The sequence below is a fragment of the Ictalurus punctatus genome, chromosome 29 (assembly GCF_001660625.3).
Source record: "Ictalurus punctatus breed USDA103 chromosome 29, Coco_2.0, whole genome shotgun sequence".
Lineage (NCBI taxonomy): Eukaryota > Metazoa > Chordata > Actinopteri > Siluriformes > Ictaluridae > Ictalurus > Ictalurus punctatus.
Window position 1 is genome coordinate 2,287,047 of NC_030444.2, and position 24,258 is coordinate 2,311,304.

The window sequence follows — 24,258 nt, forward strand, 5'->3', positions numbered from 1 at the left end:
GTCTGACAATTCATCTTTCCATCGCACGTAAGCAATCGTGTCTGTCAAAAACGTCACGGGTGTCCAATCTTATCCGGAGAGTGCCGGTGTGGTGTGGGTGCAGGTTTTCATTCCAACCAATCAGGAGACACACCTGATTCCACCTGTTTAATCAGTTGATCTTGGCTTTCAATAGGATCAGGTGTGTCTTCTGCTGAGTTGGAATGAAAACCTGCACCCACACCGGTTCTTTAAGGATAAGATTGGACACCCCTGGTCTACGTGTATAGTTCTGTCGACAATATGAACAACATGGATGTGAAATGAATAACTGCAGTGTACTGCGCTGTAAACAGACACGCCCCTCAATCGGCGAGGCCCTGGCCCATCATGCTGACTTTAACTGGAAATGCGTCAAAATATGGAGCTAAGAAGACATTTCATGGAGACTTTTTACAGCTAGCTTTTCTTTTTCTTTGTGGTTTTTTTTTTTTTTTTTTTTAACATAAGGCTTCCTGTTTGTTTAAATTATAATAGGGAACAAGTTAGAGAAAAGTCATACTTTAATGAAGCTCACAGAAAAATCTTTCATATAAATTAGACGGTGTGGATAGATAACGGCGCCAAAATGGCAACATCCTTTTACCACAATTTTACCGAACAGACAACCGCAAAGTGTGCGCTTCCACATTATGACGCCTCGCTTGTTTAATACCCGCCCCCTTTATCTGACGGACAGGTGAGATCGTCCTATTGTCCGGAAAGAATATGAAAGCTAATACCTAGTGTCACGCCGATTTGCGAGGATCTTTGTGTGCCAATTCAAAGCCTTTTTTTGGGTCTGCTGTTGTCTGTCATGCGCAATTCTGATTAGCCTTCATCTGTCTAAAGCCGCACGCTAACGCACCGATGGAAGAAATTTCACAAAGTGGGGATCAAGCCATCCCCCCCCCCCCCCCCCCCCCCCCCCATGCCTTTGTCCTCTTTCAACGTGAAGGGAGACTTTACAGGGAAGAAGAACGAAACAAAGCCCTGTGATGATAAAAGATGCCGCGTTAACGCAGTTCACCACCTCGTAGCTGATAAATCATCTTTTCTTCCTCATTAATATTGCAGCACAGTAATCAAGCTCGGGAAATAATTTCATTACGCTGTGTGTAATTAAGCAGCGAATTCGAAACGTGAAACGATTTATAGCGAATCAACTGGAAAGTGTGGAAATGTGTTGTGGGAAGTTTTTCTTTCAGTTCAAAGAGGATGACTTTAGGCCCCGCCTCCTTAAGTGTAGCAATCAAACATGTCTTGAACAGACATGGAAACTTTTTTTTCTTTCTTTTTTTGTAGGTTTAGATTAATATTCCACGTATTTGTGTAAGATCACACGAGCAGAATAGACACCCCCCCCCCCAAGAATTTCTCGGATCACAGGAGAAACGGTGGAACGGTCAAACCACAAGAGAAGATTTCTCTCATGAGGCGTGATATTTTACGTAAGCAAATCATTAACACTAAAATGCTTAATAGGACAGATGTGGCCGAGCTCCAGATGGTGCATCATTGCAGTTACGATAAACACCTCTGGGTTTACCGAGGGTTATTATTACCTTATAAAGTCGTGTGTGTGAGAGACGTATGCAGCACGTACAGCCCTCACACTGTGTAATATCCAGGAGAACCCTCAGAAGAACACTAGAGAGAACCAAGATGTGTTTGGATGAGGGGAGAAGGAGAACAGGATTCTTCGTCCGGTTTAATAACACACCACTAGACGTGCACTCGCGTACTGTACATACACACGTCTAACACAAACTTTTGCCACGAAGTCAGAAGCACATTCTGTAATTATATGGAACGTCTTTGTACGCCGTAGCTTTACAATTTCCCCTCACTGGAACCAGGAGGCCCAAACCCCTTCCAGAATGACGCTGCTCCTGTGCACAAAGCGAGCTCCATGAAGACGTGGTGTGTGAAGGTTGGAAGAACTCGAGCGTCCTATACAGAGAGCCCTGACCTCAACCCTACTGAACACCTTTGGGATGGACTGGAGCTGGAGCGTGCTCGACAGCGCAACATCAGCACCTGACTTCGACCTCACGAATGCTCTTGTAGCTGAATGAACACAAATCCCCACGGCCACGCCCCAAAATCTAGTGGAAAGCCTTCCCAGAAGAGTGGAGCGCATTATAACAGCGAAGGGGAAATAAATCCTGAATGGGATGTTCAACAAGCACATGTTTGTGATGGTCAGGTGTCCACATACTTTTGGCCTGTGTGTGTGTGGTGTTCTGATTATATCTTTAGTCATTCATGATCAGTGAGTGAAACACCACAGAGGGGTCACGACCCAGACAGCTCATATCGGCACACAAACGAAGGACAGAATTAGTGCATGTGTGAAAACCCAGACTATCTGCACATTTTAGATATGAATCCCTGTGTGTGTGTGTGTGTGTGTGTGTGTGTGTGTGTGTGTGTGTGTGTGTGTGTGTGTGTGTGTGTGTGTGTGTGTGTGAGAGAAACCCTCTTTGAGAGTCCCCTTGATAAGTGTGTGCTTGTGCCCCAGCTGGATGACAGCTGTGTCTGCTCATTTTGTGTGTGTGTGTGTGTGTGTAGGACTGGACAGATGTGTATCTAAGCTGGAACCCTGAGAATTACCCAGGCGTTAATAACCTCCGCTTCCCATCCAGTCAGATCTGGACGCCTGACATCCTCCTCTATAACAGGTAACACTGGCTTTATTCAGACTTTATTCCTTTATGGTGAATTTCTGATAAGAAGCCCACGTGAAAAAGCTTTTTAAGGGAGTTTTCAGCACCGGAAAGCAGGCACTCGACCTCATTATGTTTGATCAGAATGATGTCGTTTAACATATTACTCCAGAACACGGCGGAGTAATAAACGAAATGTGTGGCGCCCAATCTGGTGCTCGCTAACAGACCTCCTCAGGCACGATTTACTCACAGAATCACAACTCCTGTGTGTGTGTGTGTGTGTGTGTGTGTGTGTGTGTGTGTGTGTGTACCCTCAGGCAAAAGATATTCCATGTCAGCAGTAGTCTTGAGGAGTCAGTGATAGCTGCTAGACTGATGTTGATGAGTGTGTGTGTGCGCGCACGTGTGTGAGAATATTTTGCCCCAGGTCCTTTTGCCTTGGAAAATATTCCAGACATTTTGACTTTCCTATTTCATTTTCTTTCTCTCTCTCTCTCTCTCTTTCTCTCTCTCTCTCAGCCCTTGGTGCTGAAGTTATTAAAAACAACCAGTAGAACAGAATGAATATGGGGGGGGGGGGGGGGTGGTTTAGGAACGGTTTCGGAACATTTCGAGCTTCAACGTCACCATTGTGAAGCTTCCAAGAACTTTTCAAAACTTCTTTTAAAAAACATTTTCCATAATATAGATTTACTCTGGATTAATCTTCATCCACCATTTTATTATTATTATTATTATTTATTTTATTTTTTTCCTCTCGGGAATTGCGCCCATGTTGCATTATTTTTTTTTTTTGGAGGAAAATTAAGATATTCCAAGACAGTAAAGGAAACATGGCTAGATTAGATTATACACTATACAAATTTTGCATTCTTTAAAACTGTGGTCTCCTGTGAGTTAGATGGAACATCTGGCACAGCTGAAAGCAAGTACAGGGTCACCTTTCCCAAGTCTTCTAGTACAGCTGTTCCGCTCTCAGGATTTATTCTCTGCGACATTTTCGTTATCTGTTTAAGAATATATGACGGTTTAGTCAGGAAGGCCACTGTCAAAGCTTCTAGGATTCCCATATATTTGGCTCCATCTATCTTGCCCTCAATCCTGACAGTTTCCCAGTCCCTGCTGATGATCAACATCCCCACAGCATGATGCTACCACCACCGTGCTTCACTATGGGAATGGTGTTCTCCAGGTAACGAGCGGTGTTGGCTTTCTGCATTTGTGTCGAGAACAGTTTTCTTCTCATCAGATCAGAGACCAACATGCCTTTTGGTAAACTCCGAATGGGATTTCCATGGCTCATCACTCTTCCATAAAGCCAAGCTTTGTGGCTATGGTTGTCCTGCGAGCAGCTTCTGAGCTGTGGCTCGCTCTTCCTTCAGAGTTCCCACGCGATTGCTTTCCTCTGACTAACAGCCTCCTGCGGGCAGAGTAGAAGTTGTGCCATATTCTTTCCATTTAAAAAAAATAATGGATCTAACGACGCTCCACAGGATTTCCAAACCAAACCCCAGTGGGTACTTTTCCAGAACTTTGACTCCGTTCGACTTGTCATGTGACTTCTTTTGGCAACTAGTCGCACCAGAACTAATTTATGAGCTTCATGAATTGAGTACTTGTTTGAATAATTTTATGCAGTCTGTGTTTACTGAAAATGAATGAATACGTGTATAAATAAATACATTTTTGCACACTTACACCTACACCAGCACTCATCCCTTCAGATAGCAGCCACAGAGTGAGAGGGGAAAAAAAAAAAGAAGTACTATTGAGAGAGAGAGAGATTAGGGAAAGAGATTAAAAAATGTGGCATTTGAGAAATTAAATCTATAAAAAGACAACAGGAAAGCCATCAGTGCTGCGCTCAACACAGATCTGCAGATTTAATGCACTGTATCTTACTGAAAGCCTTTGCTATACCGAGTCTGGACCAGCTATGTGAACTGTTCGTCTTACTGTGAGCAACTAGGCATCAAATATAATCAAAAGTAAAGTAGCGGAGTATCGAGAAGCGATGCGGGGGCCAAGCACTATATGTTGTGGAATATTGAGAACACAAATGATAAATTTCTCTTTTATGAGATAAATGTCTTATTTAGTGGCCAATTAAAATAAATAAATAAATAAAAAAAACCCCATTAGGATTTTCAAAGATTTGGGATTAAACCCAGAATTTGAACAAATACTCCGCTTATTCAAGCCCGTCTCAAAAGTGACGGCACACAAACGACGCACACATTTAAATCTCCCAGTTATTCTGAGTAAAATGTCCCGAATAAAAGCAATACCAAACATTTTATCAGGATTTGCCAGGAAACATTCTGATAATTCCACTTCATTTATTTAGTGGAAGGTATCTAGGAGGCTATATGTAAAAGAAAAGATAAACAAAACCGTGGTCCCCTGACGATTACTATTAGTTACATGAATTTATTTGTTTATTCTGTATTTTGTCTCCAGTTATATCAAGGCATCATCTACCAAAGTTTATTAGTGAAATGGCCACAAGGGCAACGGGGATTCCCGGACGAGGACGTCACCTATGAAAACATTTCTAAATTGAAGCTGTAAACCTGCCGATGTTTTGCTTGCTGGAACGGTTGCCGTGAACCTTATCTATATCTAAAACTCGAACATCCAACTATTAAATTATATCGGTGCTTTACTGGAAAGCAGGCAGTCCTTTTTAAGGTCCGTATATGACAGTTCACTTCTCCGAGGCGGTTATAGCAACAGGATTCCAGCCATTATTACATTAAACACGAGCGCTCGTGGAGGTGGGGCGGCGTGGGGGCGGCGGGGGGGTTTACTGACTGAACAAAGGAAGAAAGATGGAGGGTGGGGAAAGGAAGGGATTTAGTGGAACGAAATGAGAATTTCACACAACGTTAAGCCGCTTACATTAAAGATCAGTGGCTCCTAATGTGGAGTGAGGATGAGCACGTCTAAATCTGAAGATGTATTATTTTTAATACTTAAGCTGATTCTGATCGTGCATTAAGAGCAGGTGTGCATATCATACACAAAATGGTGTCCGATAACACAGTACGTGGATTAGATACGATTACCGTCATTAATTATCTTAACGTTAGAATTTCTGATCGAATCTGCGTCTAATTTACGAAAGCGTCCTGATTCGAGTGCAATCGGTCGCTCAGCTTCAGCTGCGTGGAAACAAGCTCCCGCCCATTAATTTGCATGACGTGTGCATACGACACGCCTCGTTTTACACTCCGGGTTTAAGCGACCTCCATTTCTCTTGCAGATCATATATAATTAATAGAATGTCTGCATATTATAATGGGATGTAATGATTGCAAAACCTCCAGAGATGAGCTAAGCACGTACTTTAAAGTCGATGTCTTGTTCATATTCAAATGCGTCGTCTTCTAGGCAAAACCCAAACCTGGAATATGTGTATTAACAAGTATGACTAGGTCTCTGTTTAATCCAAAGCAAATATAGCACATGTAAAGAGTTTAAAGTAGCCGTTTTGTGTATTTTGAAAGTGTGTTGTGGCCTGGGAAAGGAAGTGTTCATCGTTCTGTGTGCTGTACAATACTGTTGGAGTGTTTTATAGTTTGGACCGGAGACAGGTGTTGCTTGATGTATTATTAACGAAGCACTTCTTTACCCCACGTATGACCTTCTCCTAGCGTCTGTCTCTCTCTCACTCAGCAACACATGCGCTAGATATATTCTATCTTGAGACTCATGCATCAAAAACAAAGATAAGCAGTGACTGACACCAGCCCAGGACATCACCCTTCTCTGCCAGCAGAGGTTGCAGTCCTCAGAGTCCTGACGCAGACTCTGCCAATCATTTCCAGTTCACCTCCTGACTCTCAGCATATAAACACAGCTGAAGCATTTATTCATTGCGAAGTCTTGGCAAACATTTTAGCTGTGTAGGTTCTGAGAACTACTCGTGCTTTTGTTTACAGGTTTGGGATTTAGCTTTGTATGCTTGGAGTCCGTCTAAGGACACAGATACGTAAGAGGATGGATGCAGTAAGAGTCGGAGCTAATGAGACTTGAGAAAGTAAATAAGACGTAAAAAGAACAAGCTAGATTTGCAGTGAAAAAAAGATGAAATGAGTGCGTTTTTCTCCTGATAACATACTTTGACACCTCAGGTTTCAGAAACCGTACCTATATACAAGGGGGAGTCGTAAATGAGAGAGAGAGTACGTTAAATTTGTGCAAAAGTAAAAAAAAAAATAAATAAAAATGAACTATTGGTCCATTTTGCTCAATAGCGCCTTCTAATGTTACCTTAATGCTGACACACGCTTGTGACGCCTATCCGTTACTTACTGAATAATACGCCCTTCATTCTGAAGGGATTAAGAAGGAAAGGAACGGCTCAAACAGCAGATTAGACTCGTAACAAGTGGACGGAGAAAAATGTCAACAGCAACACAAACAAGCTTTGGGCAAGAAGGTGACTGAGACAAAGCAAAGTGCGAGACTTAATAAGGAAATGGGCAAAGTGGAAATGAAAAAAACCCACGATGGTGGAAGGAGGAAATGGCTAAGAGTGAATAAATCTTAAGAAGCAAGCCGATCTTCAGGAAATAAACTCCATCTGAAGTCATCCACGGACGTGTGAAGTGTCGCGACGTGTCGTTCTTTATCCGCTGAAGATAAAAGAGCGATCAGACCGTGTGCCGTAGTACGAGGCAGTGGTTTAGAAACGTAATTAAATATTATGTATTATTAAATGCTGCCCAAACACCATCCATCACACGCGCGTTACATTTTAATAAACCTATAATTATGCCATATCGGTTGCGAGCAATTAAAATGTCGCTTGATGTCACACAGAGGAAGAGGCAGTAATAAGTCTAATGAGGTTCAAGGAGTACCTTTAAGAGCTGAAGGCAGTAATTTATTTCTGATCTGTCACACCTCACAAATCCGTGCTCGCTGTAACTGTTACGTTGCCGCTGATCGAAGCCGCTGATCGAAGCCGCCGCCGCCGCCACCACTCCACATTGCAGGATATGACAGAGAGGCTTTTAAAGTGATTTCATCTGACTTTTTAAACAGCCGACGTCAAGTCTTTCCACATTTTCCCCCTTGGCAGGTGATGAGCTAATACCCATAGGAGCGTTTAGAAATATGCTGACTCGGTCACGTCAAGGACGAGAATTATTGTGCGTCGATGTTTTGGCTGAACTACTAATAGTTATAAAACTATAGCAGATACAGAAGGCATTAAAACAGACGCTTGAGCCAATGGAAGGGGATCGGTGAATGCTAACCGGATATCCATTTATATCTCCGAGCTTGACCCAGACCCGGTTGATAGACCCGTAGAGTTCTGCCGAGCCTAAAATCTCTCTGCTGATGAACTAACATTTTGCTTCGATTTCGGTTTTCCTTTCGGATTTTTATCAGCGTCCTTCGATGGAACGCTTCAATTCTCATTCAGTAAAAGCGCAGGATTCTGAAGCTTGTGGCCAGAAAAGTGTACCAGAGATATCTTGTACAGGATACTGGATATATCCTGTATCCAGCATGCAGAGCTGCTGAGACGTCGAGACCGCCGTAGAAGACAACCTCAGTAAAGACTTGAAAACGGACCGGTAGGTTTTGTTTTAGATCAGAATTCCGACCTGATGAGTAAATTAAAGACCATCGTGTCCCTCGGCGCCCGAGATACTAATCTAGAACAAGACGCTCTCTACAACGAGTTCCCAGAACAGAGCAAAGTCCCTTAATATCAGCAGTGTAAAAGACTGGAGTAAGACAGGATGTGGAGGTGTTTATCATTTATTCATTTATTTATTTATTTATTTATGTATGTATGTATCAGACCAGAATGCATCAAGGACAGTCTTATAGTATAGCAGGAAAGATGTGAAAACATTATTGGGATGTAGTTTAAAACCTTTAACATCCTGTTTACGACTGTGTATTACTATAGCGCCTTGTTCTTCGGGGAAATACAGACCGTTATTGTATTTCGGTGATCGTATGATCCTTGTACTGTGAAGTTTGATACTTAAACTGAACCCTTCGATTTCGGCCAAACCGGCTCGGCGTGAGCGAGGATCAATCATGTAACGGATGAAATATTCAGAAAATCTCGTGGGGTTTTCACGCACCACAGTCCGGCGACTGACCGTGACACGAGCATTTTACAGCGCGCGCGCACACACGCACGCAGATAAAAGGTCAGACTGTTCACGATTAGAATATATTCCCACCACGCGATGGCTAAATGTCACCGGCTTTCACAAAGGAACTTTTCTCTTTCTCTGTGATGACTCCTCGTATTTTGTCGTATTCTCTAGTTGTCATCATGCTAGCAGGTGTGATTATTATTATTATTATTATTATTATTATTATTATTATTATTATTATGTCTGACACTACTTGACACCAAAGGCTTTTTTTCTTTCTTTCTTTCTTCTCCACCCTCAGAGGGCGTGTTAGCACTGCACTGTTATGCAAATGTCCTGAAATCAGTCATTACGAGTGATTAAGGAGGAGAAAGACGTGACTCATCAGAGTAAACACAAAAGATTAAAAGATGCAAATGAGGTTCAGGACAGGAGACGCGACTCGTCAGGTCTGTTTGTCGGTTTATAAACATCGCTGTAGAGTCTTCAGCAATGAAACGCTGCCTGTTACAATAAAGAAAAGAAGTATCTGCTGACAGTTGCATGGAGTTAGCGTAACGCACGCTGGGTATCGCAGTGACGCTTGTAGTAGAACACGGCGATGATGGGAAATCATGACTTCTACCAAAACACTGATCTGTTTTTCTTCTCAGCGCTGACGAGAGGTTCGACGCCACCTTTCACACCAACGTGCTGGTGAACTCCTCAGGAGCCTGTCAGTATATACCACCAGGTACAACTCGCCGACTCTCTACTGCTTTCTTGCTCTTTGAGTCCGTTAGTTGGCGATATACTGTGTGTTTCAGATAGATTCACTAGTTTTTTGTGTAATTATAAAGTGCTGCATAGCTGAAAATGCGTTTACAAGATACTTGGCACTTTTGCCATCCATACATCACATCACATCACATCACATCACAGCCACGCCTATTATTTTAAAACAAAATGGACACTGACCGCAAAGAGCCTTGTAGTTCGTCTCCGCGCGCTACTGTTATCCCATGTGGGCGTGAGATGAGATGAGATGAGAGAAGATATGATAAATATAATATAAGTTTGTTTGTGTTTTTTTTTCCCAGAGGAACTCATTATCAGGTAGGAACTGGAGTTCGATCGTTCTGACGAATCATTTGAGGAATCGTTTGATCTCAACTCACGTGTCATTTGGAATTGATGCCGTGGTTGAAATTGCGGCTCCGTGACGCACGCGTGCGATCAGCTTTCGTGTTCTTTGAGTGTTAAAATGGCAGTTTGCCGTTATTTACAAATTATTTAACTTTTGCTGTAAAGTGGTGGTGGTAATGATGATGATGATGATAATAATAATAATAATAATAATAATAATAATAATAATAATAATAATAAGAGGAAGAAGACGACGACAACTGGTGTAGATTTTCACTCGGAATCACGTTGGAGTGCCAACACTCTTGTGATCGAGCTCATGACCTCCAATCGGGAATAAACTCGAGTACTATCAGTAATGTTCATGGCTCAAGCATCTATTTGAAAAGTCGCTATTTTTGGTGTGTGTGTGAGACAGGTATTCTGAAGAGTACGTGTTACATTGACGTGCGTTGGTTCCCGTTCGACGTGCAGAAATGCGACCTGAAGTTCGGCTCCTGGACCCACAACGGCTGGCTGCTGGACCTGCAGATGCGGGAGGTGGACATTTCCACGTACATCCCCAACGGAGAGTGGGACCTCGTGGGTGAGACAGAAAACACACACACACACTTACGCTCTCTCTGCACACGTCCCTTTTTCATTCTCTCTCCCTTTCTCTTATCACGCTTTATTGTCTTTCTTCCTCTTTCTTCCATCTTACTGTCTCTCTGTTCCTCCTTACTAATTTCTGTCTCACTCGGTCTTCCATTTTATTCTCTTTTTTCCTCCTTGCTTCTCACACTCTCTTCCTCCTTGCTTATTCTCTCTGTCCCTCTTTTCCTCCTTGCTTATTATTGCGCGCTCTCCTTTTTTTTCTCCACGTCACTCCTCCCTCTATTTCCCTCTCTCTTTTTTTTTCTTTTACCTCTCTCCACTGTCTTTTCCTCTCTCTATGAATGTTATTCTCTTTTCTCAGCCCCTCTTTTCTTTAGAAGATTATTAATGATAGATTGATGGGTAGATTGTATCTCACGTCTGATATCACATGAGGACACTGTTACCATTTGGTGGTTGAGATGCTGCGCAATAAAACCGGCACATTCGAAGGACTTCGAGGATAGTGGAGATCCAGAACACATCGTTCATCTCCCCAATACATCTCTCTCGCTCTCTCTCTCTCGCTCTCTCTCTCTCTTATCTTCTGTGCCTCACGCTGTCACAGAGGGACTGTCAGATCTTCCTGCTTGTGCTGGATTCGTCTCACTGTATGACTCTTATAGTCTATGTAATCTGTTTGTTTTTTCTAAAAGAAGAGTATTGATCGTCTTCCTCCATTGATCCTTCCCTGAAAGAGGAGTAAATAATGTCCACTTCTCACCCTCTCCCTAACCCTGAGTTATACTCTATCTATAGACAGACACTTAACCCATGTCAGACTCCCGTTTCTCTCCTTCCATTAAAGGAAGCTCTGTTCATCTCACAGTTCAGTTCATGTTCTTTTCTTTAACCCCCCCCCCCCTTAAACTCTATTGAGTGCTGCTTTCAAAACCTCCACATCAGAACAAGCAGGAAAACCCAAAGGAAGGAAAGCGAGGGGGGAAAAATGTGCCATGTCGTGCTAATCAAGCATCGGATATGAGCTCTGGGGGGAAATCATTTAGAGTCGAGTGCAAAAGTTTGCATCTCCTTGGGTTACTGCGGGAGGAGGAGAACAAAGAAACATGCCTCAATTTTTCAGTTTATCAACAAAACAAAACTCTGCTCATTTAACGGAGTTTTCCAACCGAGACGCTGGAGACGGAGATGAAAAGAAGTCAAAAAGAAAGCGTTCAGCGAGACCGCTACCGGCAGTGAAAAGCGATTTTTCAAAAAGAGACACCAAGATGTGAGCGAAGATTTGGAAGAAGAATTACTGTGGAGGAAAAAACCGTCAGCCCGTGAAACTAAGACGGTCTTCGACTACAACTTGTGCTTCTGGGCTAAAGGTCTGAAGAGTAAGATGAAGGTTTGTAGTGGCTCTAGGTCAACACCGTGTACTACAGCACTCAAATATAACGATGCTGACGATGCAGAAATGGCCTCAACGCAGGTGCGCTTTTATTTTTAAAATATAGTTTTATAACCTTCTCTCTGAAAGAGAGGAGAGGAAGGACGTCCTACTATGACCACAGATTTTAGTGCTCTGATGGTCGATTCTACAGGGCATTCTTACAGCTGCCCTGCACTCTCGTTAACCTCCCCAATTAACCTCCCTCCCTCTCCCCTCCAGTCTGTCTAACAGATGGGATTGTAATGCTAACTGCTCCTGACTTGGCACTCGTGTGGACAAACACACACTGAAGCCTCTGTCAGATTTCTCACAGCGCCAGAAATTGGAAAATACCACTATATATATATGTATGTGTGTGTGTGTGTGTGTGTGTGTGTGTGTTTCAGAGCTGCCAACCTCAGGAGCTCTGTAAAAGATAGACTTGTGAATCTGAATGATTGACAGTTGACAGCGCAAGTGTTTCAAACTCCCCACTTGAAAAGATGCGTACATGGTTTATTACTCTTCTATCGTTATTACTCTTCTGTTACTCTTCTCTCTTATAAATCTATCTGTAACACCGTTATTCTCATTGGACCACTTAAGGGCAGTTAAATGATTCCCCATGGACGCTTATGGTAAATTAAAAAATATTTACATTCAATCCCAAATAATAAACTCGATACAACAATAAAGTCAACGTAGTCAAATAATAAAAAACCTAAGAGCGTGAAACAGTGAAGAGGAAAGTAACACTGGTTGCATGTGTTAGCATGTTACACCAGGTTTGGCCACAAGGGGGAGATGTTGTGAATTGGAATGATGGGCTAGTTATGCTGCGATCGCCTGGCTTCAGAGACGGGAAATCCAGGAAGTCTTTCGTTCGTTTTCGATGCTGTGAGCCGCCATGTTGATTTGACATCGCCGTCCTGAGTTTTTACCAGTAGGAATTCCGAGTTGCGGTGGCATTCTCTTGCGGGTTGTTGGATCTGATCTGTTATTTCTGACACCCCCCCCAAAACTATGGCAGATATTCCGAAATTAAAATCCCGCTGGTATCCAGGTCACGCAGCAGGTCTGAATGTATAATCGAGCACAAAGGCAGGAGGGAATGTTCCTAAATTAGTTCAGTAGAATAAACGCACTACCGAAATTGGCTTTGCATTTTTAATTTTGTCTTTCGGAAGGGAAGCAACACGGAAACTGATGAATTTTACATAAGGGTCTAATTAGAGAGCGCCAACGTGGCTGTATACGCAGAGTCAAGCGTTCCTTTTCTTTCTTTCACAAACACGCACTCGGCTCAAGTACAAGAATTAGTCTGAAACGTGTGGTGTAATCAGTTCAAAAGCACCGTTCAAACCTGCACCGAGAAGAAAATTCACCGTGTGTGTCGTGTCTCATGGGAACCTCAGCGGTCAGAAGCACGAGCCGAGTGTGAATCCAGACGTGAAACAGGGTGTAAATTGAAGCTATACTCTATGTTGTAGAATTTCGGTTGCACCAAAACGACACTCGGTGTTCCATAGAGAACGTATTTCACCATCAGCAGCCAGTATATCGTCGATGTGTTCAAGCGAGCAGGCGTTTATGGAAGGAGTCTCCAGTGTCGGTGCTTTGTAACGGTCGGGAAGTTTCCTGAAACGGTAGAATCGTCATGGTTTCTGCTACGTTAAAACGATGCCGTTAATAATCAAACTGCGCCACGATAGAACGTACGCCCCAGCCGCCAGAGTTTCTGTGTAATAAGAACACTAAGTAGTGAATAATGAAATGTGATGTGTACAACACTGAAGGAGTGCCAGGCGTGATGGCTGCCAAGGTTTCTTTTCAGTTCAGACGCCGCTCAGTGACGCGGGGACCGGTGATAGTAACTGCACAACTGAGTCACGCCCCACTCACACTAACCGAATCTCTCAAAAGAAATGACTTTTACTGCACCGCAACTCGCCGCAGTCAGCAGATTCACGTCTGAAAGACGTTGGGGGTGACGTTTGATTTTTATATGAAACGCCCTCCAGCTGACGTTAAATTACAGCGTTAAAATCAAAGCAGCGGTACACTGTGTTCGCTGACTTTCTTATCTCTTCTTCCCTTTAGGAAGGTTCATTAAAGAAGTTTTTTAAAAAAAATTTAAAAGGATGTTGTTGTTTTTTTTGTCTCCAATGTCCCAGACTGTGGAGTTAAAATAATTATCGGAAAGAGATTAGAACAGGAAGGAGTTATGAGGACACTGAGGTTATTATATACAGCTGAATTGATTATTGTTCATTTATTATATTATTTTCACAGTGATTTTGTCCTGGTTGCAGTTAAACCTCAGCTCTCTGTGTGTGTGTGTGTGTGTGTGTGTGGGGGGGGCTATAAATCATCCAGCCACTTCTTTCGATTTTGGCTAAATGTAATGAAGTGTTCTACAACAGCTATAAAAGATAGCGTGTGCGTGTGTGTGTGTGTGTAGGGGTCCCGGGGAAGAGGAATGAGCTGTATTATGAGTGTTGTAAGGAGCCGTACCCGGACGTGACCTACACGGTGACCATCAGGAGGCGGACGCTGTACTACGGACTCAACCTGCTCATTCCCTGCGTCCTCATTTCAGGCCTCGCGCTGCTCGTCTTCCTGCTGCCTGCCGACTCTGGAGAGAAGATCTCACTGGGTAACACACACACACACACACACACACACACACGCGCACCCCGGCCACGTGACTTGAACATAAACAGCAGCGAAGCCGATCCACCGTGTACGAATCGATATCGGAGGCGAAGCTCCACGTGAAAGCAGATTGATTTTTACAATTGTGCTCAGTCTCTTTATTTCTTGTTTTTATGGCTTTCACCTTTTTATTCTCGGCGGCTCTGAAGAAAAATCCTTTTCTGGAGTGTTTGGGCATTTCGAAAGGTCGTATATAATATAACGTACAGCAGTGTGCATTACGGAGGCAGTGTTCGTATCGAACAAAGTAAGAATTTTGGTTTTGTATGACTTTTCTATTACTTTGACAGCAGCGTATCAATACAGCGTGTAAAACGATGAAGAGCCACAGAACGTTTACAGAACTGGCCCGTGCCTCTAAATGTGTCTAAGAGTGCTTTCACGCCTATTAGTGCGATTCCGAGGCGCGTGAGGGGGGAAACAGTGACTTCACCGATTGACGAAGCGGGTTTGATCATCTTTATGCAGCCTTAAAACTCGGAACTGAATTTTTTCTCTTTCTTTTCCCTCTTCAGGAATCACCGTTCTGCTGTCACTCACCGTCTTCATGCTGCTGGTGGCGGAGATCATGCCCGCCACCTCCGACTCCGTCCCCCTCATAGGCATGCTTTATCACCCATCATTCATTATTTATGAAACCTCACAATGCCGGTCGTTTCCCTAAACGAATCCTTAATGAAGAAGAAGCGCTGAACTAGGACAGAAGAGGTGTAGAAATGTCCTAGCTATGATATTTACCTTTTTAATTATATCGCTTAAATTGAAGTATAATAAAGTACAGAAACTAACGAGTTTCAAATTTCACTGTTAAGATAATTCAGGAGGCACCATTTAAAAAATGTAAAAAAAAATTTTAAATAAATATTTGTGATTGCATCACTAACATTTTATATTTTTCACTTTCATATTAATACACGTGTAATATATAGTGGTTTTTTATTTGTTGCAAACAAAACAAGTAATTAGCTAAACTTGTTTTGTTTTTTGTTTGTTTTTGTTTTTAAACGATCAACCGTGTGTGCAGCTCAGTACTTTGCGAGTACGATGATGATCGTGGGCTTGTCCGTCGTCGTCACCGTCCTCGTGCTGCAGTTTCATCATCACGATCCACACGGAGGCAAAATGCCAAAATGGGTGAGGGCATCATCTCTGAAAATGAAATGAAAACGTTTCAAGCAGGTACCATGATACAGCAAAACCTGTACTAATGGACTGCACCGTTATCATACCGTGATTTTTTCCATCTATTTATTTATCCCCACCCCACACACACACACACACACACTACTGTGATTACGGTACTTATTTAGTAAGCAGCGTTTGCTTTATTTTCTCTTTAAGCTCGTTTGGAGTTTAAAATCTACCGAATGATTCCTAAGTGCTCTTCTAACTACCACAATATACAATACTTAGAATATTATTTCTCAGGACGGATAATGAAGGGAAAAAAAATATCATCTAACAGTGGAACAAACAAGCTGCAATGAAAAAGAGAAAGTGTCCAGTGTTTCTGATTTAGCTCACAGTGTTCTTCCTCTCTTACCGTGCTCAGGTGCGGGTGATCCTGCTCCACTGGTGCGCTTGGTTCCTGCGTATGAAGAAGCCAGGCGATGAGCGCAAGTCGCCCTACAGCTACTCCAGCACCAGCAGCCTGCAGATGGGAAGCGTCCCCGGCCAGATGGGCACCAACGGCCACACAAACCTCTACTTCGGCTTCCACTCGCCAGACAGCACCTGCTGCCCCAATAGCAGCGACTCGGGCGTGTCGTGCGGAGTTTCCTGCGGCGGCGGGCATCGCGAGGCAGCCCCGGCGCTATCGGGCGAGCAGCGAGAGCTGCAGAGGCTCCTGGTCGAGGTGTCGTACATGGCGCAGCGTTTCCGGGCCCAGGACGAGGCCGAGGCGGTGCGAGGCGAGTGGAAGTTTGCGGCGGCCGTGGTGGATCGCCTTTGCCTCGTCGCCTTCTCGCTCTTCTCCATCGTGTGCACCTTCGCCATCCTCATGTCCGCGCCCAACTTCATCGAGGCCGTCTCCAAGGACTTCACATAATCGCCCTGCGTTTATCTTTTACACTGCAATGAGAAAAACTAACCACTGCCCCTGTGTGTGTGTGTGTGTGTGTGTGTGTGTGTGTGTGTGTGTCTGTCTGAGACTATCACAGAGTGTAGGTCAGAAATTCCATCCGAGTGAGTGCGAGTACAGTGTTGATCGACTTGTTCCATTATTTTTGGGAAAAATGAACCGTTACTGTTTCTAGAAGTGCAATACAAGCCACTGAGATTCACATCAGCTTGTTGACAAAATGCTGAAGGTTTTGTATATTTTCGGCTGAAACGTTAACATGAGCTTATAACAAAATGTTATAATGACGTATAATGAATCAAATCGAGCGGTTACATCTACCGAACAGTAACCAGATCTCTGTCACAGGATGTGAGAGCTACTGCAAATCTGTGTGAGTGAATGTGACTCAGTGAGCAAGTGAATCAGTGCGAGACTATTTAAATTGGTGTGTGTGCGCGAGAGAAAGAGAGCACGAATCAGTTGGAACTGATCAGAGTATGAGTCAGTGTGAATCAGTGAGTCTGTCTGAATTAGTGTGTGTGTGTGTGAGAATCAGTGTGAGTCTATTTGAATCAGTGTGAGTGAATCAGTGAGCCAATTTGTGTGTACTTAAAGTATTTTGTCGTTTTTGAAATACAAATCTGTATAATTATTGATTGGGAAAAGAAAAAATAATTAATCCGAGTGCATTTTTAAAAATCGTGTTGTTTTCAAAGCCAGTCCGCCCTGTCCGAGTCCCTGTTAGACTGTAGTTTATCGTGGCCGTTCACTTCAGGCTCTCTGCAGCACTCGTATAGCAGTAGGAATTTTAATCCCTGTCACTTTAACACTTTCTTTTTTTTCCCCCTCACCAAACACTGTGCTTTTGCTAAATACCTGCCATATCACACCGCCACCTGCATAATACTTCTTTTTATTGTCGTTGCTGTTTTGCTTCTGCAAACGTGTCACGAATCATTTTGACAGATGTGGGAAGACTCTGCGTGTGATCCCAGGAGCGCTCATGAATATGTAAATGTTTTGATGATCCGTTTTAAAATCACCTCAGACAGTTCGAACACACCAGAGTCGACTGCTTCGGCTTTTAATTACTGAATAAATGAGAAGAGGGAAATCGCGAGTCCCCGGCCATGAACGCCTCGGCTGACCGGTGTACTCCTTTTGTTTGTTTGTTTAGCGGCTCCAGATTCATTTCGCATCACGTTCGTTGCCTCTGTTTACTTTCTGCGACTCTGTGTGCATGTCTCAACACCGTGGATAAGCAGTGTTAATCGTACCGGGTTTACCGAAGCACTGCGATGTGAGTAGCCGTAGCCTTTACTTCAGAAACGTGAATAGATTCTGGTGTAACTGATCAATCGGATATTTTTTTAAAAGAGAAATGTGTACTTAAATATAATAATATAATATATTATGGTTTTTTATATATATATACACTGTGGTTGTAGTTGTGGTGTTCCTCAGTTTGATTTGTCCTTGTTTCTTTTCATGCTCGATTTGTGCGGTCCTCTTTCTAACATGTACAGGTTTTGTGCCAACGTCATGAACTAACAGCCATTTTATTACAAAACAGATTTCGAACAAAACCTCAATAAAAGATGTCGAAGAGTTGTGTGAGCTGGCATGGCCTGTTTTATTGAGAGCATGAATGTTCACTTCTGCTTATAACTATGATGAATTCATATGAACTGATATTGAAGCTGTATTTGTGTTTTGTTGTCGTAGGCACTGAGTGAAGAGTAAATAAGAGGGAAGGAAAGTGGGCAGGTTTCGCTTACTCGTTGAGTTGGCACAGCAGCGCTGAGGCTCTGGAGATCCAGTAATCACTTGGCCTGTTGGACGGCAACATCACCGTCACCACGAAGTTAGTGGAGTGTCCTGTAAGGGAGAAAAAAAAAAACCCAGAGTGTTCACTTAAAGCAGCGTTTCATTCTGTATAGGTAATATATCAACTATACATGCGTCTACTACAGTGTTTATTGTATAATATGGATGTTGTGCTTCGATAATGAAGTTCCCAGACGTGGTTCCTATTGAATTTCTTAATAATTCCATTATAAAATATTAATCATGTAGTAAACTATAATAACATGGGTGCAGTTTATCCATTCGAGCTCTCGCGTTAGCTGATTGAGAGCAAGTATTCAGTATCTTGTGACTATATTGTGCAGACTTTTTAGTTTATTGGCCCGTGAGATTAAAAAAGGTAATGTGTCAGCTTAGACGTTCTTGAATTCTAGATCATATACTGCAACTGACAGCGAAAAGTAAATAAATAAATGAGTGGATGTGTATAATGTGGTGTACGGTGATGTTACCAGTAGTGGACAGAGTTCCGGCTCTGGCGGCGGTTTTATACAGCGGCGCGTGGTACAGTGATTGATCCGGTACGTAGTTCTGCTGAGGCTCAAAGTGCAGCACGGGCAGCATGGGGTTCATCACCCCGGGCAACGCGTCCTCAATCACCATGTTCAAATCGTCCCAGCGACTCGAGTCCATGAACATCCCGTGCACCAACACTCCGTCCTCTATGCTGGGGAGCTACACACAAAACGCTGGGGTCTAGTCGACGTTAACGAAAAATACGTCTCGGAGGATAAAATCGTTCTTTTATTACAGATAGACACTAAAAATAATAGTATGTTTTGTGATTACTGATTGACTTACAGTTCAGCACCCTATCCAAAGTAAATTAACAAAATATCATAAATCGGTTTGTAAACATTAGTACATTAAAGGCGTCAGGGTTGAAGCCTGCTGACCTTCTGGTCTTGGTCGAGTTCAGCGCCTGGTCCGAGGTTCTTCAGGGCTTCGGTGACGACGGCTTGGTCTCGGTACACCGCCCACACGTTGAAGCGGAAGTTGAGCTCGTCGATGGGCAGGTTGTACTTACGTGCGTGGTTCTGCAGAATGCCTGTTGGATAGTGAAGTGCGTGTAGTTAATCGTTTTGACACTGAGACGGAACACACACACACCTGTTTAACTTTTAGAACACAGACCTGTCAGAAAGCCCTGAGGGAAGAAGAACCCTGAGATCCAGAAAGACTTGGGCTGACCTCTGGTTATCCAGCTCTGCGTAGAAAACAACATAGAAAAAATGTATTCCAGTAACCCGTAACACACCCGTTCAACATAAAGAAAAGAGAACAGGTGCGTAGTAGTAAATAGCTAGCGTTTCTCCCATACACATCTCTCTGATCTTCAGGTTGGCTTATCCTTTTTAACAACAAAAGCCACTGCAAACACTGTGACACCTTTTAACGTGTCAAATGTGTCTGGGATGCTTTCACACTAGCCATTTTTTTCCCTTATCTACTTGTGCACGTTATACATGTTCGTTTTGTCACAACCGAGTGCTTTACAAGGTAAGAAGTTTCAGAAAAGCAGCAAGTGGCATCAAGCTTTTATATTTAGCAACCGATCAGGTTGCAGCTTCGGAGTGAGCATCAGTACAAAAAAATAAAAAATAAAAATGAGTTAGGAAATGTCAAATGGGAGATATTTCAAACTTGGGCATAATACACAGTGATTAATTGAATTGTTGTTAATAAATCTGAATAACGGAGCTAGATTATTAGCTGGGGCGGTGGTTTGTTAGATGTGTGCATCACCATTGTGCGTTAACACGTTCTTCAAACACTTGCTTTATTTTCTTTAGTATGCGAGTCCCCCACTGACGCGTCATTACACTTGTGATTTTCAGTACAGTAATTGGCCAACAGAAAAGATCGTCACTCACGTAATCGAGAACCCAAGACAAGAGCGTAATCCGAGAAGCGTTTTTGTTTGTACGGTAGTTAATTTCTTGAATCACGGCGTAAACAATCCAGATTGCTTTCCACGCTCCGTACCCTACAGAATCCTACAACGAGCTTGAAACGACCTCCATCGGGACAGACGGACGTTAAAAATAAGCCCGAGGTTTCCTCTATCGGGCGACAATCGCTTCTGCTTCAGCTCCCATGTAGGACAGGAAAGAAATCAGACTTGTTAACTAGAGCAGACGGCCGCAGGGTACGGGACCCTCGGAGCGCAGGACCCGTTCGTCCTTGAGCATCACATTGTATCTAAAACTTTTCTTTTTAAAAAACTGCAGTTCCCTTACTCTAAAATGACTACTCACTGCATTCTTCTAACATGAGTCACTCGGATTACATCAGGAGTGTGTGTGGTGGCGAGAGAAAGAGCGTCTCGTCTTTTGTGAAAGATCTTAACTACGGTCTTATCTTACTCACGCACTCGGATTCTTTACTTTCTTGATTCGTATTAAAATAACTTAAAGGGAGTAGAATGTAAAGTTCGTCTTACGTCTATGAAGGCGGTACGCAGTGCCAGGTCTCGGACCCAGCTGCCCAGAGGCTTTAGAGACGGGTACGCGGCGTTGGCCCAGTGCTCCGGCACCTGGTTGTTCAGGAAGCTGTTGTAGATCCGCTCCATCTCCTCAGACATCACCACCAAGCCGGCTATGGCCTTCTGCAGGGTGCACAGGGAGGTCTAGATACACACACACACACCAAAATTTACACAATTAAATTAATAACGGAATCCTTATGTAGGTCAGTGATTCCCTCTCTCGGTCTTAAGGGATTCATGTTCTGAGATTTCAGGATCTTTCATACGCTCTGGGTGTGAATCAGGTGTGTTCGAGCTGAAAAGCACCGAGAGAGAAATGCAGATCTGGGTCATGTTCAGACAGCGCAGAGTTCATTTAGAAATGTAATCTTTACTGCCTCACATTCTCTTTAATGGATTATAAATGTGTTTTTTTTTATAGAGAACATTTTTTAAACACTAGCTTGTATATAATAAAAGATGAAAAAAAATTTGCACAGAACTAAAAGCCATCTTTTCGTGAGCTATTGACCCAGACCAAAATGGTATGATCTGACCAGGGATAAGCGAGAAGCAATTGCTCTGCTGACACTTATATTTTCCTGAAAACACTTAAATTCACACCCTTTCAATGAAGCTCACCCGTATCACATGCAGCAGGAAGTTGAAACGGTCCACTTCCTGTCCCAGCACAGTGGTCAGAGAGTTCACTCTGCCGTTAGAGTCTCGAGAAAACAGGGTTTCTGCCGCGCCGTCCATATCGAGCTTGTCTAAACACACACACCATGTTTTTACATTATTGGCTGTGATTAATTTTGTACAGCACTATAATTGTATTTAAATAATTAAAAGAGGAAGTGGTAGATTAAGAGGATGGTGTAGATTATGTTGTAGTTTATGGTGGATGGTGTAGATTATCTTGGATGGTGCAGATTATGGTGTAGATTATGGTGTAGATTATGGTGGATGGTGTAGATTATGGTGCAGATTATGGTGTAGTTTATGGTGGATGGTGTAGATTATGGTGCAGATTATGGTGTAGATTATGGTGGATGGTGTAGATTATGGTGTAGATTATGGTGGATGGTGTAGATTATGGTGTAGATTATGGTGGATGGTGTAGATTATGGTGGATGGTGTAGATTATGTTGTAGATTATGGTGGATGGTGTAGATTATGGTGTAGATTATGGTGGATGGTCTATATTATGGTGGATGGTGTAGATTATGTTGTAGATTATGGTGTAGATTATGGTGGATGGTGTAGATTATGGTGTAGATTATGGTGTAGATTATGGTGGATGGTGTAGATTATGGTGGATGTTGTAGATTATGGTGTAGATTATGGTGGATGTTGTAGATTATGGTGTAGATTATGGTGGATGGTCTAGATTATGGTGGATGGTGTAGATTATGTTGTAGATTATGTTGTGGATTATGGTGGATGGTGTGGATTATGGTGGATGTTGTAGATTATGGTGTGGATTATGGTGGATGTTGTAGATTATGGTGTAGATTATGGTGGATGGTGTAGATTATGGTGGATGTTGTAGATTATGGTGTGGATTATGGTGGATGGTGTAGATTATGGTGTAGATTATGGTGGATGGTCTAGTTTATGGTGGATGGTGTAGATTATGTTGTAGATTATGTTGTGGATTATGGTGGATGGTGTGGATTATGGTGGATGGTGTAGATTATGGTGGATGGTGTAGATTATGGTGTAGATTATGTTGTAGATTATGGTGGATGGTGTAGATTATGGTGTAGATTATGGTGTAGATTATGGTGGATGGTGTAGATTATGGTGGATGGTGTAGATTATGGTGGATGGTGTAGATTATGTTGTAGATTATGGTGGATGGTGTAGATTATGTTGTAGATTATGGTGTAGATTATGGTGGATGGTGTAGATTATGGTGTAGATTATGGTGTAGATTATGGTGGATGGTGTAGATTATGGTGGATGGTGTAGATTATGGTGTGGATTATGGTGGATGTTGTAGATTATGGTGTAGATTATGGTGGATGGTGTAGATTATGGTGGATGTTGTAGATTATGGTGTAGATTATGGTGGATGGTGTAGATTATGGTGTAGATTATGGTGGATGGTCTAGTTTATGGTGGATGGTGTAGATTATGTTGTAGATTATGTTGTGGATTATGGTGGATGGTGTGGATTATGGTGGATGGTGTAGATTATGGTGGATGGTGTAGATTATGGTGTAGATTATGGTGGATGGTGTAGATTATGTTGTAGATTATGGTGGATGGTGTAGATTATGGTGTAGATTATGGTGGATGGTGTAGATTATGGTGGATGGTGTAGATTATGTTGTGGATTATGGTGGATGGTGTACCCGACACTCACCCGGAATCTTGTTCAGGATAGAGTCTGCGAGTTCCAGCACCACCTCGTCGTTACTCTTCCCTCCTGCAGCTGCTGAGGAGCGCGGCTGCACCTCCAGGATGGTGTTAATCAGAGTCAGCGTCTCCTGCCTCTGTGTGAACACACCACACCCATCAGCAGGCGTTAATCTGGGCAGGTGATGGTGTTAGTGCCTCGCAGTGTGTGTTAGTGAACGTGTTACAGCGGCTTTTACCTGGAAAGCCAAGTTAGCGTTGTCGTGCATGCCAAAGATCTCGGGATCGTCGATGATCGGCAGATTCTCAATGTAGCTGTTGTATTCGCTCAGTTTGTCGGACTCGGGAGCGAAGTAGATCCCTACGTGCACCAGACGAGAACGTGTCTCGTTTTTATTACGTCTGTCTTTATTTTGATGTACTCGTGTATTAAATGATGTATTAAGTAATAGCCAGAGTGGAGTGCAAATTTAATCAGGGAATATGTTCTATTTTGTAAAAGGATCCTGCTGATTCACAATAAATATATATATATATATATATATATATATGTGTGTGTGTGTGTACCTGATGCTGAGTACTTGTATGCCTCCTTCAGAGTCTCTGGCAAGAAGAACTGTTTGAGAATGGTGCGCAAACAACGCTGATCCCAAGCATCTGTTACTCTCCCTCCATATGTAATCTCTCCTACACAAACACAAACACACACACACACACACACACCATGCTGCTGCATCAGAATCAATGACAGTCACCTTTCCAGTGATTAATGAGACATTAATGTCACCGAGGGAAAAGTTAAGCTGGAAACCTAAACCTGTAATTAC

The 24,258-nt window shown here is 42.9% G+C and overlaps 2 protein-coding genes across 5 annotated transcripts in view; one reads left to right on the top strand and one right to left on the bottom strand.

Annotated features, from left to right (window-relative positions):
- chrna8 (cholinergic receptor, nicotinic, alpha 8) overlaps positions 1-16,814 on the top strand; it is a 38,525-nt gene extending 21,711 nt beyond the window's left edge. The window contains exons 4-10 of the mRNA XM_017461776.3: positions 2,593-2,702; positions 9,475-9,554; positions 10,365-10,532; positions 14,419-14,613; positions 15,188-15,274; positions 15,697-15,806; positions 16,225-16,814. Of these exons, the coding sequence (XP_017317265.1) occupies positions 2,593-2,702; positions 9,475-9,554; positions 10,365-10,532; positions 14,419-14,613; positions 15,188-15,274; positions 15,697-15,806; positions 16,225-16,719 (1,245 nt within the window). The 3' untranslated portion in view covers positions 16,720-16,814. The remainder of the gene's footprint in view (positions 1-2,592; positions 2,703-9,474; positions 9,555-10,364; positions 10,533-14,418; positions 14,614-15,187; positions 15,275-15,696; positions 15,807-16,224) is intronic.
- A 1,048-nt stretch (positions 16,815-17,862) lies between these two features.
- Positions 17,863-24,258, bottom strand: part of dnah6 (dynein, axonemal, heavy chain 6) — a 41,697-nt gene continuing 35,301 nt past the window's right edge. For all 4 annotated transcript variants that reach the window (XM_017461769.3, XM_017461767.3, XM_017461768.3 and 1 more), the window contains 9 exons: positions 23,999-24,118; positions 23,671-23,792; positions 23,439-23,568; positions 21,710-21,837; positions 21,044-21,229; positions 19,735-19,807; positions 19,497-19,648; positions 19,053-19,275; positions 17,863-18,612 (listed from right to left, as the gene is read on the bottom strand). In XM_017461769.3, the coding sequence (XP_017317258.1) occupies positions 18,509-18,612; positions 19,053-19,275; positions 19,497-19,648; positions 19,735-19,807; positions 21,044-21,229; positions 21,710-21,837; positions 23,439-23,568; positions 23,671-23,792; positions 23,999-24,118 (1,238 nt within the window). In that variant the 3' untranslated portion in view covers positions 17,863-18,508. The remainder of the gene's footprint in view (positions 18,613-19,052; positions 19,276-19,496; positions 19,649-19,734; positions 19,808-21,043; positions 21,230-21,709; positions 21,838-23,438; positions 23,569-23,670; positions 23,793-23,998; positions 24,119-24,258) is intronic.